The sequence below is a fragment of the Caretta caretta genome, chromosome 18, assembly GCF_965140235.1.
Source record: "Caretta caretta isolate rCarCar2 chromosome 18, rCarCar1.hap1, whole genome shotgun sequence".
NCBI lineage: Eukaryota > Metazoa > Chordata > Testudines > Cheloniidae > Caretta > Caretta caretta.
Genome location: NC_134223.1, coordinates 13,370,601 through 13,384,371, shown reverse-complemented (window position 1 = coordinate 13,384,371; position 13,771 = coordinate 13,370,601). Strand labels below are relative to the sequence as shown.

At 42.9% G+C, this 13,771-nt stretch overlaps 1 protein-coding gene across 2 annotated transcripts in view; it reads left to right on the top strand.

The window, feature by feature from the left end:
- Positions 1-10,570, top strand: part of SLC25A33 (solute carrier family 25 member 33) — a 37,799-nt gene extending 27,229 nt beyond the window's left edge. For both annotated transcript variants that reach the window (XM_048824607.2, XM_048824608.2), the window contains 5 exons: positions 1,829-1,906; positions 3,453-3,553; positions 6,018-6,084; positions 7,635-7,918; positions 10,004-10,570. In XM_048824607.2, the coding sequence (XP_048680564.1) occupies positions 1,829-1,906; positions 3,453-3,553; positions 6,018-6,084; positions 7,635-7,918; positions 10,004-10,206 (733 nt within the window). In that variant the 3' untranslated portion in view covers positions 10,207-10,570. The remainder of the gene's footprint in view (positions 1-1,828; positions 1,907-3,452; positions 3,554-6,017; positions 6,085-7,634; positions 7,919-10,003) is intronic.
- The last annotated feature ends 3,201 nt before the right edge of the window (positions 10,571-13,771 follow it).

The window sequence follows — 13,771 nt, the reverse complement described above, 5'->3', positions numbered from 1 at the left end:
GTTTCCTAGGAGACACTTAGCCTCGGAGTTTACACAGAATATTCGGCTCTGCTTTGGGGATGCATTTCAGAAGCTTTCTAATGAGCTTGTTTTTTGGGCTCTGCGGCAAACGTTGCCAGCAGCATTAATGACCTGGAAAGTAAACTTTGCAAAATGGGAGACTTAAACCAAAAGAACAGGCACGTGTGAAGGACCTTTGGAAGCAGGTCTGAATTTTTGAAATGTTTGAATTTCCTCGCATGTTTTTCACACGCACTTTTTTTTTATTAAATAGGAGGGCTGCTACTGCCTTGCAGGCCACCGTACTGAAATCCAAAGCAGCTCCATGGCAATAAAAGTGGCTTTTGCTGATGGTTGAAATACGGTCCACGGATACTTACCAGGGCTCAACCATTATTTTCTTACTTGTAAATGTCCCTCTGTGCCAAGGCTTCTTGCTTGGAATCGAACCCTCCACTAGGGATGCTTTTGAGCCAAACTTGTACAAATTGTGCAGGGTCCCCAGGAGGCATCCAAACCATTTTCCCTTTTTTATATTGGTGCCAGCTCATCTCACCCATTTGGGTTTAAACCATGGGAAGGAAAAAATTACACTCAAGGTCAGGAATTTGGACTGATCTTCACCGGTGTTGCCAACTCGCACTATATTTGGTGGCTGTCTTAAAGCCCCAGCTCTTAGAGTCTCGTGATTGTGACAATCCCAGCTTTCATTTTAGAAGAGTACATTTCTAGCCATCATAATTGCAAAGAAAAGCTTGAAAACGTGATCCAGGTGTAACCTAAAAGCTCAAAACCCAGAAGGCAAAGAGAATGAATCCCAACATTATTATTTATTATTTTATTTTTAAATCTCATGAGTTTTAAAGCCAACTTAGGCTCTGCTATATCAAATGCATGATTTTTTTCAATGCTCGGAATTGACAGTACTGCAACTGCAGTGTTCTGTGCTTCTGCTTAGGAGGCCTAAACCAGAATGTGTAATGCCTGGTCAGACTAGACTCCAAGCTGCGTAACAGGGAGTGTATGCTTCCCCTTGGAAGGAGGAATGTGTAGGTTCCTACTTCTGGAAACTAGTCCTCACCCTCCCCCCATGCTCTGACCATGTGTTCTCCTGTCCCCATTTTCCCCAAAAAATACTCTCACAGTCCTCCAAAAAGAGTGTGTGGGGCAGTTCCACTCTAGTCTTTATCTCCCCATTCCTCCCTCCCATGTGGGGAAATCTGCATGGTTCTCTGATTCTCATAGGGTCCGGGCAGCCCCTGCGTCACTGACTCAGGACTAGGAAAGCTCAGTCTCGCGCCCACCGCAGAGTGGGCAGGGAACACCGCCTCCTATGCTCGTTAGCCCCCACAGGTGACCCATTTGAAGGGGTGCACCATTTAGCAAGGCCTCTCAACCCCATACACCTTTGCTTCTCAATGAAATCTCCACTTCCCTTCAAATGTTCCCCCTGAAGGAATAGCTGTGATAGAATGAATGCTTTTTTTGTCTTTCAGAACTGACTTCTCTTGTGATCTCCATTAACTTTTTTAATAACCCAGCTCCCAATAGTTTTCTAGCAATTGAGCTATTAAGCTGCTCTCATATGACACAAATGCAGATTTGTCTGTAATACCCTTAAGTTCCATTGCATTAGCTTCCTTTTTCAAGTCAATAGCTAAATCAGCCAGCTTTCTACCAAAGAGCACAGCCTGATCGCTAATAGGTTTGTTGTTTAATACTGTGTTATCTTTTACCGCAGTTTTCCTGATCTGTGACTGATGGTTATTGTCTACCAGGAGAGGTAGTTGGTGATCTTTATTTTTGTTTTTTATTTTTATTTTTTTAGGTCAATTTTGGAAAAAGAAGGACCAAGGTCGCTCTTCCGAGGATTGGGTCCAAACTTGGTTGGAGTGGCACCATCAAGGTAAAGATCCTAAAGGGTTCAGTTCCATAATAATAAAAAAGTACATTTTAAGGCTGTGGCACAAAGATTGTACTAAGCATATTATAAATGCTCTGTTTTTATTAAACTAGTCTAAAAACCACCCGAACAGTTCATTTATGAACTAACTGCTGGCCAGTGGTAAGAGCACATAGTCCTAGTAGACAGAAGACCTGAATTCCAATTCCAGCTCTCTCACAGATGTACTCAGTGATTTGGGACAAGTTGCTTAACTTTTATATACCTTAGTTACCCCATCTGTGAAATGGGGCTACTGAAGCTCTTTCCTTGTCATAAAGCAGTTGCAGATCTATGGATGAAAAAAGTGCCATGCAAGTGTGATGCAAATATATATTAAATTCGAGCCATTATTTTTGAGGTGTGTAAATCAAAACTGAATGTGAATTAATCTTACTTAGTACTTGCCTAGCACTTTTCAATTCCTTGTCTGTTTCCTTCTCCTTCTCCCTGGAAGAAGGTGTTCGAGCAGACTGAAAGCAAGTGCCTGTTTACAGCGCCTAAAAATCTGGCTTTCTCTGGCATATTTATTGGCTTCTGTACATTTTGTTTCTCTGTGTGTGTATCCAGGCTGCTACTTATGATCTTTGCTTTTCATTATCAGTTTCACACACTGTCTTCACATAACTGATCTGCAGAGAGGGAACTTGAGATTGGATAAAAAGAGGGGTTTCTGTTAGTACAAGCCAGTCCTTTTTTTTTTTTTTAAAATATGTAGACTGAACCATGTATTTAAATGAATATCAGGAATGGGTGACTCGCTGGGCATAGACTGGGACAATAGAAATAAAGGGGTGCAAAAAATGTGAGATTTACATTAAGACAGACCAAAAAGAAAGGGGGCAGCGAATGTGGGCATGCACAAAGTTCTGGCATGGGGAAAATGGGGCACACACAACACCTGGTGGAGGGGAAATTGGGGGTTCCTAGTTTGGGGGGATAGGGGTGTACACAGAGCCCCTGCCATGGGGGGATGGCACTCTGAACCTCTGGTGGGGGAGAGTGGGAGGAATGGGGGGCATAGCTTCTGCCAATGGAGGAGTGGGGGGACCCTCAGAGCCCCTGGTGGCAGGGGGGAGATTGAGAGGGAGGAATGGGGGGCAGGCAGAGCCACTGGCATTGAGGAGGTGAATGAAGGATGTGGGAGTTAGAGCCCTGTACGTAAGGGAGCAGTGGGGAAGTTGCAGGGAGTCCCTGAAATAGAGGGGGTGGCACACGGGAACATGTGGGGTGGAATGGAGGAATGCATGGAGTTCCTGATGTGCACACTGAGCTTGGCCCACAGAAGCTATGAAATGCACGACACCCTAGTTCTAATCCTCTGGCTGTAAAGGCAGACATCCCGGTGCAGGTTGGCAGGCTGAGCCTTTGCAGATGGAAACAATAATGTTGAGGCCCTTCTGAGATCTACCTTGTTGGTCAGGACTATGGGAGGAAAGCAGTGACTGGTTTGAATTGCATGTCTGTAGATTATCCTCTGTTGCAATTTCTTCTCTTCTTCCTGGCACAGGGCGGTCTACTTTGCATGCTACTCCAAAGCCAAGGAGCGATTTAATGGCACTTTTGTGCCCAACAGCAACATTGTGCACATTTGCTCAGCAGGCTCTGCAGGTATGTTATCACATGGAGGGTGTCCCTTTGTCTCCGAGGCTGTCTTGCCATAGTACAAAGGTGCCCAGCCATTCTGCTTCCAGTAATGGGTTATCCGTGTTGATCCTACTCCAGAATCAGTCACGCACCATTTCCTTTCCACTCCACTCTCAAGAACCTCTCTTTATAGAGGGCAATGAAGAAGTTTTATCTATCAAATGGTCCATAATTCTTTCGACATGCTACTCTGTATGGTACACGTACCATCTAGGGCTGCCTAAAGCACATTTCCCAGCTAAAGCAGCAGGAAATGTTGGCAATGAAGTATAAAACAGGGAACTGTGTTTGTATTAGTACCCTGTACAATGGCGCCTGATCTGATCGATACCTCTGTATGCTACACGAAGACACAAGCTGTGTATTATGGTGCAGAAATGCCCAGATTTTCCTGAAAATGTTCATTTGGTCTCCCTGGGTTTGTACACCCACTGTGTTGCTGGGCCTCACCATGGAGAAGGGCATTCTTTTTCCAAGGAACATTTATCCAGCAAATGATCTCCATATAAGATTGAGATCAGGAGAGGTGGCTGAGTTCATGAAACAATGATGTTGGGAGGGGCACCTCTCAGGAATCAAAGTACAGGGACTGTTGAAAATCAACTCTGCCGGACCAGAAACTTCCAGCTCTCTTCAAAACAGGGAGGCAGGAGGCAACTTGGCAAGCTCCTCTATGGATTCTTAAGGAACCCCTCTTTGCAGAACTAGAAGTTAATGTTCATGCAGAGGCTTAGTCATGCAGCTTACTTCTGCAGCTCTCTACTTACACAACTGAGTATCCATTTCAACCAGGGAGGAATTAATTCCAAACAAGGGTTGTTTTTACCAGTTGTATAACATAGTTGTGGGACGCTCTGACAAGGATACTTTCAAAGTCACCGTAAAGCATTTGGAAGGTGAGAAATAAAACTCTAGAGGAGCCTGCCAGGTGAATACCCACATAAGATATGTACATGCTGTAGTCACCCCACATAAAGAAATGCCTAACAACTGGTATACCGCAGAGGGTCCAATATGTCACAAATTCTGAAGCGTACTGGATGGATTACCCAGTGGAACAAGGAATTTAAGCTGGGATTTTCAAATAAGCCTATGGGGCTTTCCAAGGGAGTTGGGCACACAAGTCCCTTAGGCCTGCTCTGTCGACATTTTTACACAAGTAAAACAATGTTGGGGAGGGGGGTTCGGGGTGGGGAGTAGTAACTATTTACTGAAATACTTACACTGTTATAACTCCTAGTGTTGGCACAATTATACCAATATAAAGGTGTCTTATTCTGGACTAGTTTATTCTCCTTCCCATACAGGAATAAGATTTACCAGAAAAAAAACAAAACACTTTTGTACTGGTATAAATGCATCCCCCTAGGGGGCTTGTAGTGCTAGACTATACCGGAATAATTCAAGCGGTACAACTAGTGTATAGACAGGGCCTTAGGCTCCTTTGACAATCCTAGTCTTAAAGAAATCTTACCCTGTGTTATACACCAAGCACTGCAGTTCTTGAGCAGCGACCAGCAATGTGTCGTCATTCCCTCAGCTGGGGAAAGAAACCATTTGCGTGTTATAATAAGTGCCTTTGAAACTGAGACTTAAAGATTTAAGGGGTGGGAAGAGGTGAAGTTACTAACCTCTCATGCAGCACAATATCAAGTGAATGTGCTAGTGCTCAAGTGTATTTCATCTTGCTTACGTAGGAACCCTTTTAATGTGGAAAACTTTGTGTACGTTTCTTCTGAAAATAAGTTTGCCATTTGCAGACCAGAAGGAGGAGGAGGTTATGCTGATGCTCCTGTGAACAATAAGGAAAGGTGCAATTTAATTGAAATCAGCCAATCCCCAATCAGAATGGTTTTTAGATCAGCTATTCTTTGTAGTCTCTCTTTTTCTCAGTGTTGGGATGTGACTTTGCTGTTCTGGGAGAATTTACCTCAGGATGACTGCACCAGTTTACTCAGACCTAAGTCACCTAACTGCCCATTAAAAAACATTCTCAAATTATTTCAAGCATGGATGGGTTCAGTTAAGGAGATGGCTCAACAGCACCACCTAGAGTCTTGAACTATCTGGTATGGATGATTGGTTCATGGACAAGTTAATAAATTATTCTAAAACCAATCAGTAAATATTAAATCTTATAGAAAGATTGTTTACAGCAACCCGGGCTACATAATAATACCAGTGCTGAGTGCTAACAAAATCCTACGGTAGAGAGAATGAATACCTCATAAGGGGAACTTGCTATGATTCTGTAGCAATGTGTTGATTCCAAACTGACTACCTCCCTCCCTATACTTCCTGTTCTGAAATCTCTAAATAGAATCTCGCCTATGGGACTACAGAGCATTAAAGCTTAGCAATTGTCATGGTTATTGCAGCAACCAATCCCTCTTAATTACGCTGTTTTTTTGTTTTCTTTGTCTTTCAGCTTTTGTCACAAATTCCCTGATGAACCCTATATGGATGGTGAAAACCAGAATGCAGCTGGAACGGAAGTAAGTGACTGAAAGAAATCGGGTCATCTTAGTTGAGAGGGGCTCCAAAACACACGTTCTTGCCCCTTCCATCTGTGGCTCTGGCATCCCTGACAAAGCGCTTTTCCTATTCCCTGTCCCAGTCAACCCCCATACCCTTTAAGTCCCTGTCCTGTTAGATGACCAGGGTACAGCTTAAGCCTATCAGTTTTGTACCTTAATTTGACAAGAGGGGTCACTACTGAGGAGGGGAAGGATGGTCCAATTGGTGCTAGCTTGGGATTCAAGACCCACGTTCAGTTCCCACCTCCGCCCCAGACTTCTTGTGTGGCCTTGGACAAGTCACTTAGTCTTTTTCTCTGCCTCAGTTCCCCATTTTTCCCACCTCACACACAGTGGTGTCAAACCTAAGTACATGAAAGATTGTGCGGCACTCGTATGACCCCCATTACTGAACTATCCAAGCACCGAAGAGAAATGCTCAGGGTGGGTTCAACGAGGTAAAGGTCAGGACTGAGGATCCAATCTGTGTCCCCTCTACGACAAAAAAAGGCATTAATATTGGCCCTAAATCGTACAGAAGTGGGTTCTATATTCTCTTCGGCTAGTTCAATAATACAAGCCCCTCCGTAACTGCCCATTAGCTACGCTCTGAACAATGTGAAGTTTTTTTTAAAAATCCTATCATTGAGGTTGTTTAATTTCATAGAACACTATAATGGCAATAAAAGGGTCCCCTTCAGGGGTTTAAAGTCCTTTGGCTCCCCCTTCAAGACTCTATTACTCTCAACCACATGTTCTAGAGACAGAGGATAGTCTTACGTAAAAATTGATAGTAACAGCTTGGAGCTGAATGATTCACATCCACCGGTGGATGTGAAAGCCATGAGGGATTCTAGCACAGTGAGAGCTCTGCTATAGTTAAGGTTACATTAATAATGTGACTCTTTAAAATGGCAATTTTTTTTCCCAGGGATATGTTTGGTGATAGATCAGAAAGATCCTTAAGATACTGAGATTACTCACCAAGAAGTACTTGAAAATATGTTGGTTTACGCAGTTTATAAATTATTTAAAAAGCCTAACTCCAGTAGTTCACTAGGTGGCACCTTTGAACCTAAATGCTGCTTGTTACCTGAAGAATCATTCCACAGACAGACCTTTGTCTCTGGCCCCGCCCCAACCAGACAAGAAGGAAATTGCTAGTTCAATAAAAAGCAATGCTCCCTCCATAGTACTGTTATTAAAGCACTAAACTATGACAGAGGAGCCAGGACTGGCGCTGAAAAGATTAGCACAGGCATGTATTAGCTGACTGGAAAAGGCAAATGTGCACAATTAGCATTACAGTCCTGCTACTGGCATTTGAAATGTGACTACAATGCCAAAAGCAATGAAAGGAACATTAAAAGTCTCTGCACAGCATTCCTAGAAAATTCCTGCAGCTACACTTAGCAGAGAGCTGTTCTTGTTTCTCCTGGGTCACTTTTTTCATTTGTAATGTCTGTGCAGATTTTTGAACCTCTTGAGTTTTGCCTTGTTCTAACCCTGTTTTAATTTGCTCCCTTTAGAGTCAGGGGTTCAAAGCCGATGAATGCTTGGCAGTGTGCTAGATACGTTTACCAGACAGAAGGGGTCCGTGGTTTTTACAGAGGCTTGACGGCCTCCTATGCTGGGATTTCGGAGACCATTATCTGCTTTGCTATTTATGAAAGTTTAAAGAAGCACCTGAAGGATGTCCAGCTGCCCCCTTCCCCTACTAATGGGACCAAGAGGAACTCCACAAACTTTTTTGGACTGATGTTTGCTGCTGCTGTTTCTAAGGGCTGTGCCTCCTGTATTGCTTATCCGCATGGTATGTTAAAACTCTCCATTTACCAGTACAGTAGAACAGCTGTTGCCTTTAGTCTGTATTATTCTATGGCTGACAGTGCTGTAATATTCTTATTAATCTGGATGTCTGCAGATGCCATGTTACTGCAGTGACTGTCTATGTACCCAGATCTTCAGCATTGTTCCCCTTACTCCTTGCTAGCTAAACAGCTGATTGCTGGGACTTCCTGAAGGAGGTTTGCTACAGAAAACGAACTCTTCTCCCTCCCTTCTCTTGTTCTTCACTATTAGCCTCATCCAGCTCCTCACAGGTCTTTGGAGCATGAGTGTGTTTGTTTCATTTTTATTAGCTCACTTTGAGTGCCGCATAAATGACTGGAGGTAAGTGCTTTACAGAACAAATAGACTATTGTTTCTGTCCTGAAGAGATGCATCAAGGGAGAAGGGGGCTGGGGAATGACAAGGTTGCAGCATTTGGATTATGCTTGTCATTGTGGTTAAATAGATGCTGCATCCCACCTCTTGTAGGCAGCTCAGTAGAGGGGTTTAGCAGGGATTTGGCCTAGCCATCACCATCCCCTCAGACAATGAAAATTGATGGGAGTTCCATACAGAAGGGGTAGCATGGAGAAGGCTGCTAAAGGGAGAGATGGAAACAGGGCAATGAGGCTGGTCCTAAAATGCCAATGATTCTCTTTTCCTTATCCGGCAGTATTTCTTTACTCCGCTGTATGCTGTGCTTTATGGAAAAATTATTCAGATTCCCTGCACATCTCTCTCTGCCAAATTCTTTCCTTCCTTTTTAAAATCAGAGCCCTAGATACTGGCTGTTAACATGGCTTGAATTCTTAGTCTGATACCCTTAGATGCTTCCATGAAAATGCCAATCTGGGCTTTTACCTCATTCTTGGCACTAACTTTTAGGCAACAGATCACATCACAAATGGAAGAGAGCCAGGGGGGAGAAAAGACCATGAAATCCGATTCACCAAACCATTGACTAATTTAGTTTTAGTCAGAAACTAATTCTATTCCAGGCCTTCCTCTTCCTTTTTTAAATTGTCCTCGGTACCTTGTTTAATGAATGCAGCTCCATAGAGATTTCATAGTGCCATCAATGCTCTGAATCTATAAGAAGCCTTTCTCTGCCATAGCTCTCCAGACAGATTAGATGAGGCCAGTTTTTATTGCAACTGTACAGAGACTGTTTTTGACTTCCATCATACCTGAACAGTATATAAATTTATGTGCAAATGAGTCAGGTAAGAAAAAAAATCTAGGGTGACTTGTCCAAAGAGAGCCTGATTCTTGTATAAATGTTTTGGTTTATACAAATTACAAGTGGCTCCTATCTAAGGCAGTAGATGCCGCTGCCATAAAGCTAAACAGCCCACACCCCATGCAGATCCCCCCCACAAATCTGATTCCTTTCCAAAGCTGCCTGCCACAGCAGCCCACACAAATTGATGCATCTTGCAAGATGTTCTGAAGTTCAATGGAGCCTGGCTATTTTGGAGCAGAGGAGGAAGCTAGTTTCAGAGTGGTGGGCCCCTCACAGAAAGCACTGTACTGCAAGCCGCCTCTCTTGTTCAATCAATTGGAATCCAGCCCAAATGCATCTGTCGATCACAGCTATGGCCTTGAACAACACCGTAGCTGTGCCAAATCAGAAGTGGCTTCCCTCTGTTTCATCGTAAGTAAATGCCACCAAGCCACAGCTCACACCATACACCAGCTTGAGGAGAGCACAGGACCTACTTAACTGTGTACCCCCTTCCCAAAGCACAGTGTGGGGAATGTGAGCAGAAACGGAGGAGGTAGTCAGCTGAGTAACAGCCGTCATGAGCAAGCCATCCATTTTTTGTGCAGTTTGGTGTTTACATGGAAGTGGAAAGCCAATTTTAACTTCCTGCCTTGTCTGATGAGCAGTGCCTGCAGGACTCCAGGGTTTGTAGGTGAGCGGATTATCCAACAGGCATCTCACTTGTCTAGGGTAAGGTTCTGGTTGCCCTAAGCTATGCAGGCTCTTTCCGAAACCTGTATGTGTTTCTGCGCTGGGGGATTTGACTGGAGACACTAACCTAGTGCTCTGTTTGTTCCCCCCCAGAGGTCATACGGACAAGACTGCGAGAGGAAGGCACAAAATACAAGACTTTCTTTCAGACGGCTCGTCTGGTAGCACGTGAGGAAGGCTACCTGGCTTTCTATAGAGGACTCTTTGCGCAGCTCATCAGGCAGATACCAAACACAGCCATTGTGTTGTCCACCTATGAGCTAATTGTGTACCTGTTGGAAGACCGCACTAAGTAGCAGAGCCAGGGAACATCCTTTGGAAAATAAAAACTGACTTGAGCAAATAGCCATTTAAGAGACTGATACAGGTGATGAAGATGGAAAATAGCTATGAGTCTCTGATCACCTGCTGGACACTTTTTTCCTTTTGGATTCATGCTTTCTGGAAGGGTTCAACTCATTAACGTTAATAGTTAATTAAACTTTTTAACTTAAGGAGAGATGATTCAGAATTAAACTGCTACTAAATTAAATCATGCATTTAATTTATGTATGTTTTGTTTGTCCTTTTCTTTAAGCACAGGTATATGTGGCATATATGTACCTGTGCTATTGAGATGTCTCTTGGATTGATAGTCATTAAAACTGTATTGAAGTGGGAGAGGAACTGGTTTGGCGTCTGAAACTGAGACCTACCGCTGGTGTGTCACACTATCGTTTCCCAGAAGTATTGAGGCCTGAGACCTTTCAGTGTGCTTCATGGCTGATTCATGGGTGTAATATTCATCATTCCTGTGATCTTTCAGAATGGGGTACTGAGCACAGTGAGGCAGCTTTGTAACTCGCAACTCGACCAGTATAAAATGTTCATGCCGGAATTTCCTGGATAAGCCACTATGTTGGAAGACATTCCTGTAAAGGTTAAGCAAAATAGCTCCCCTGAGATAAACTTAAATCATACTTGGGAGGGGCACCTCATTTAATGTTTGCATCATTTAAGTCTTCTCTAATCTATTACTTTCCTCATCTCCAGTGGGTGACTTCTTTTCTGAATGGCATGGGGGAATCAGTACAAATTCTTCGAGGTATGAAGCCAACTCTAGAGCTCCACTTTCTGGTGCAATATATAGGAGCTAAACAGTTTTAATTGGTGATATCAATAATTATTATTAATCTGATTTGCCCCGGGAAATAGAAACTTGGGGATTGGAATGGAATCATGCACATTTTACCTCCTGATAACCCTTGCTACCTCACTGGGCTAAGTAAAAACCATATAAAGTTATGTAATGAGACTTTAAGGAAACCATGTATGAAGTTAAAAATGGAGAGATACAGATCTCCTACTCCAGTACAACCTATTGGACTGTTCTCCCCCCCCCTTCATGTAGGTTCAGTAATCTCTTGTGTGCTCCAAAGAGACCAGATTGAATGGCTCCTCTCCCCCCCACACTTTGGTCATCTTTCACCACTAGTCAGTGACATAGCTCCTGCCTCTCAGTTTTAAATTACACGCCCTGCATAACTCAAATCCTTTCATGGGGCTCTTGAAATGTGCTTAAATTTAAGCAGTCATGTATATTGTTGTAGCACCCAGCGGCCTAGATATCACTGTCCAGGTATAATTGCTGGGTGTTTCTGGATTATTTTGGGGGGACTTAAAGGGTTACAATTGGTTTTGCCTTTTTGACTGGCCACTGTGTTCTTGTACCCATTAGTGTAATTTGCTTTGACAGCTGAGACAAATGCTACAGTGCAAGAAAGATCATCTTCTGTCTTTTCTACAGTGGAACTGAACAACTGAGCTCCTCGTGACTTCAGCAGGTGTTGAATTCTTGGGCATGTACCAGTGTTTACTCCTCTAACTTCACCAAGAAGCAAACCCAGACTTCGGAGTGTGTTACAAATAGTTAGGAAAAAGCCCAGGAGTGAGGCTAGGGCTCTAGAATCCTGTCTGCTTATAAAAGGCTAATGAGAATAACCATGATGGTTAGAAATGTACTTACTGACCCACTCTGTCTCTGTACTAGAATGCCAATCTGGATGCTAACAGTTAAGCCCCCCTTGAGGACAACTGCAGAGGTAGGAGGAAGTGAAGCATATGTACCCTATAGATGAGGCCCAATGTAACTATAGAAGAATTTATTAAATCCTACAGTGGTTCATTGGAAAGGAGAGAATGTAACATTCAATTTGAATTTAAAATTAAAAAAATTGAAAGTTGAATAAACTAGAAATTGTGAAAGGACTCTTAAAATAGTTTTGCTTCTTGTCTCTCTTCTAAAACCTTTGTGGGAATCTAAACTGTCAGTTTTGAAAACCAAAAGATTTTTGCTGCTTATTCCTTCAAAACTTGAATCTGAGATCTGCTTTCTTAAATTATTCCTGTTTTTCATGTACATTGGCTCCCTTTTACAGCATTGGTCAAGTGTCTGAGCTGCTGGTGCTTCCCTTTTAGAAAAAGGGAAACTAGTGGTTTGCTTGAGGCTCAAAACTTGAGATTACAAACAGGGTTTTTTAAAATACCTAAGCCTGTTCAATAAGGTGTTTTGGGTTTTGTTTTTACTAATGCCCTTGGCAAATTATTTGATGGTGATTGAAAGTATCATATTGACAGCTGTTAGAAGATGAATTCAAGTTTAAATTATTCCCTCCCCTTACACTAAAATCCAAAAAGTTCAAAAGTCTAAGGCCCTAATCCTGTAAAGATTTATACACATTTAATGTCATGCTTTGTGAGTAATCTCTCACTGAAGTCTGCTTCAGTAAGTCTAGGCCTAACTCCATTATTGGAGGAAAGGACTGGAAATAGTTCAAGGGACATTCATGTTAAAATACTCTAAAAAGGCAGGGGAGTCCTTTTTATGATGAGATGTTTGTGTGTTTTCACAATTGATGTGGTCTTTTTAAAAATTCATTCTGTTTAGGTAATGAAAATATACTAGTCAATGTCACTTGTTTCACTTCCAGGTTCTTGCTTCCTAACACCATGTTGCAAATACTGGGTAATATCCTGGCCCCATTGAAGTCAGTGGCAAAACTCGCATTGACAACAGTGAGGCCAGGATTTCACCCATTGTAGGAGAATGGTTAAAACAAGCCGTACAGTGGTTCAGGATACCAGTTTCTGTAAGTCTAATTTTTGGGGTAGCTCTGATGGAATTGATGGTGAGAGGATGGATCAGGTGTAGTGTCCTGGCTCCTCACAAGGCTGTTTGCATGACTGGTTATATATTATGGTCGTGCCTAGAGAAAGTGGTGCAGTCTTGATCTGTCACTTCTTTTTCCTCCTCCTGAAAAGTAGCTGATTTCCTCCAACTTTGAAGAGTTTGTGTATATTCATTCCATTCTCTATTCCCCTTTTCTTTCATGTTCTGCCTCATCCCCACCTGTCTTTGTGGTCCTGTTTCATTTTTAGTAAGTACTCATGTGGAAGCAGCCTTGCTTCGTAATTATGAAGTGGGTAGATATCTCTTGTACAGTTGGAAGTAAAGGAGGCAGAAATTATAAGCAACTTGACCAATGCCAGAAGGAGGGAGTGTGTCAGAGCTAGGATTAGAATACAGGTGTCTCAGCCAAATTTTCTGATTTGTCCATTGATTCTGGGGGCCTAGGTTTTGAAACAGCTTGGTCTTTGGTTTTCAGAAGTTCTCACACCTGGAATTTTCTTCGATGTCAGTGGGAACTGTGGGTACTTAGCACCTCTGGAAAATTAGGCCAAATACATGTGTCCAGAAGTTGAGAAATGGTTTCTTAAAAGCAGCCCCTCTTGTTGATCCTAGGCTGCACCTCTCTATTGAACTGACCCTCTTTATAGCCAAAGAGCTGTCCCACTTCCAGCCAGCCAGAAGCTGCAGCCCAG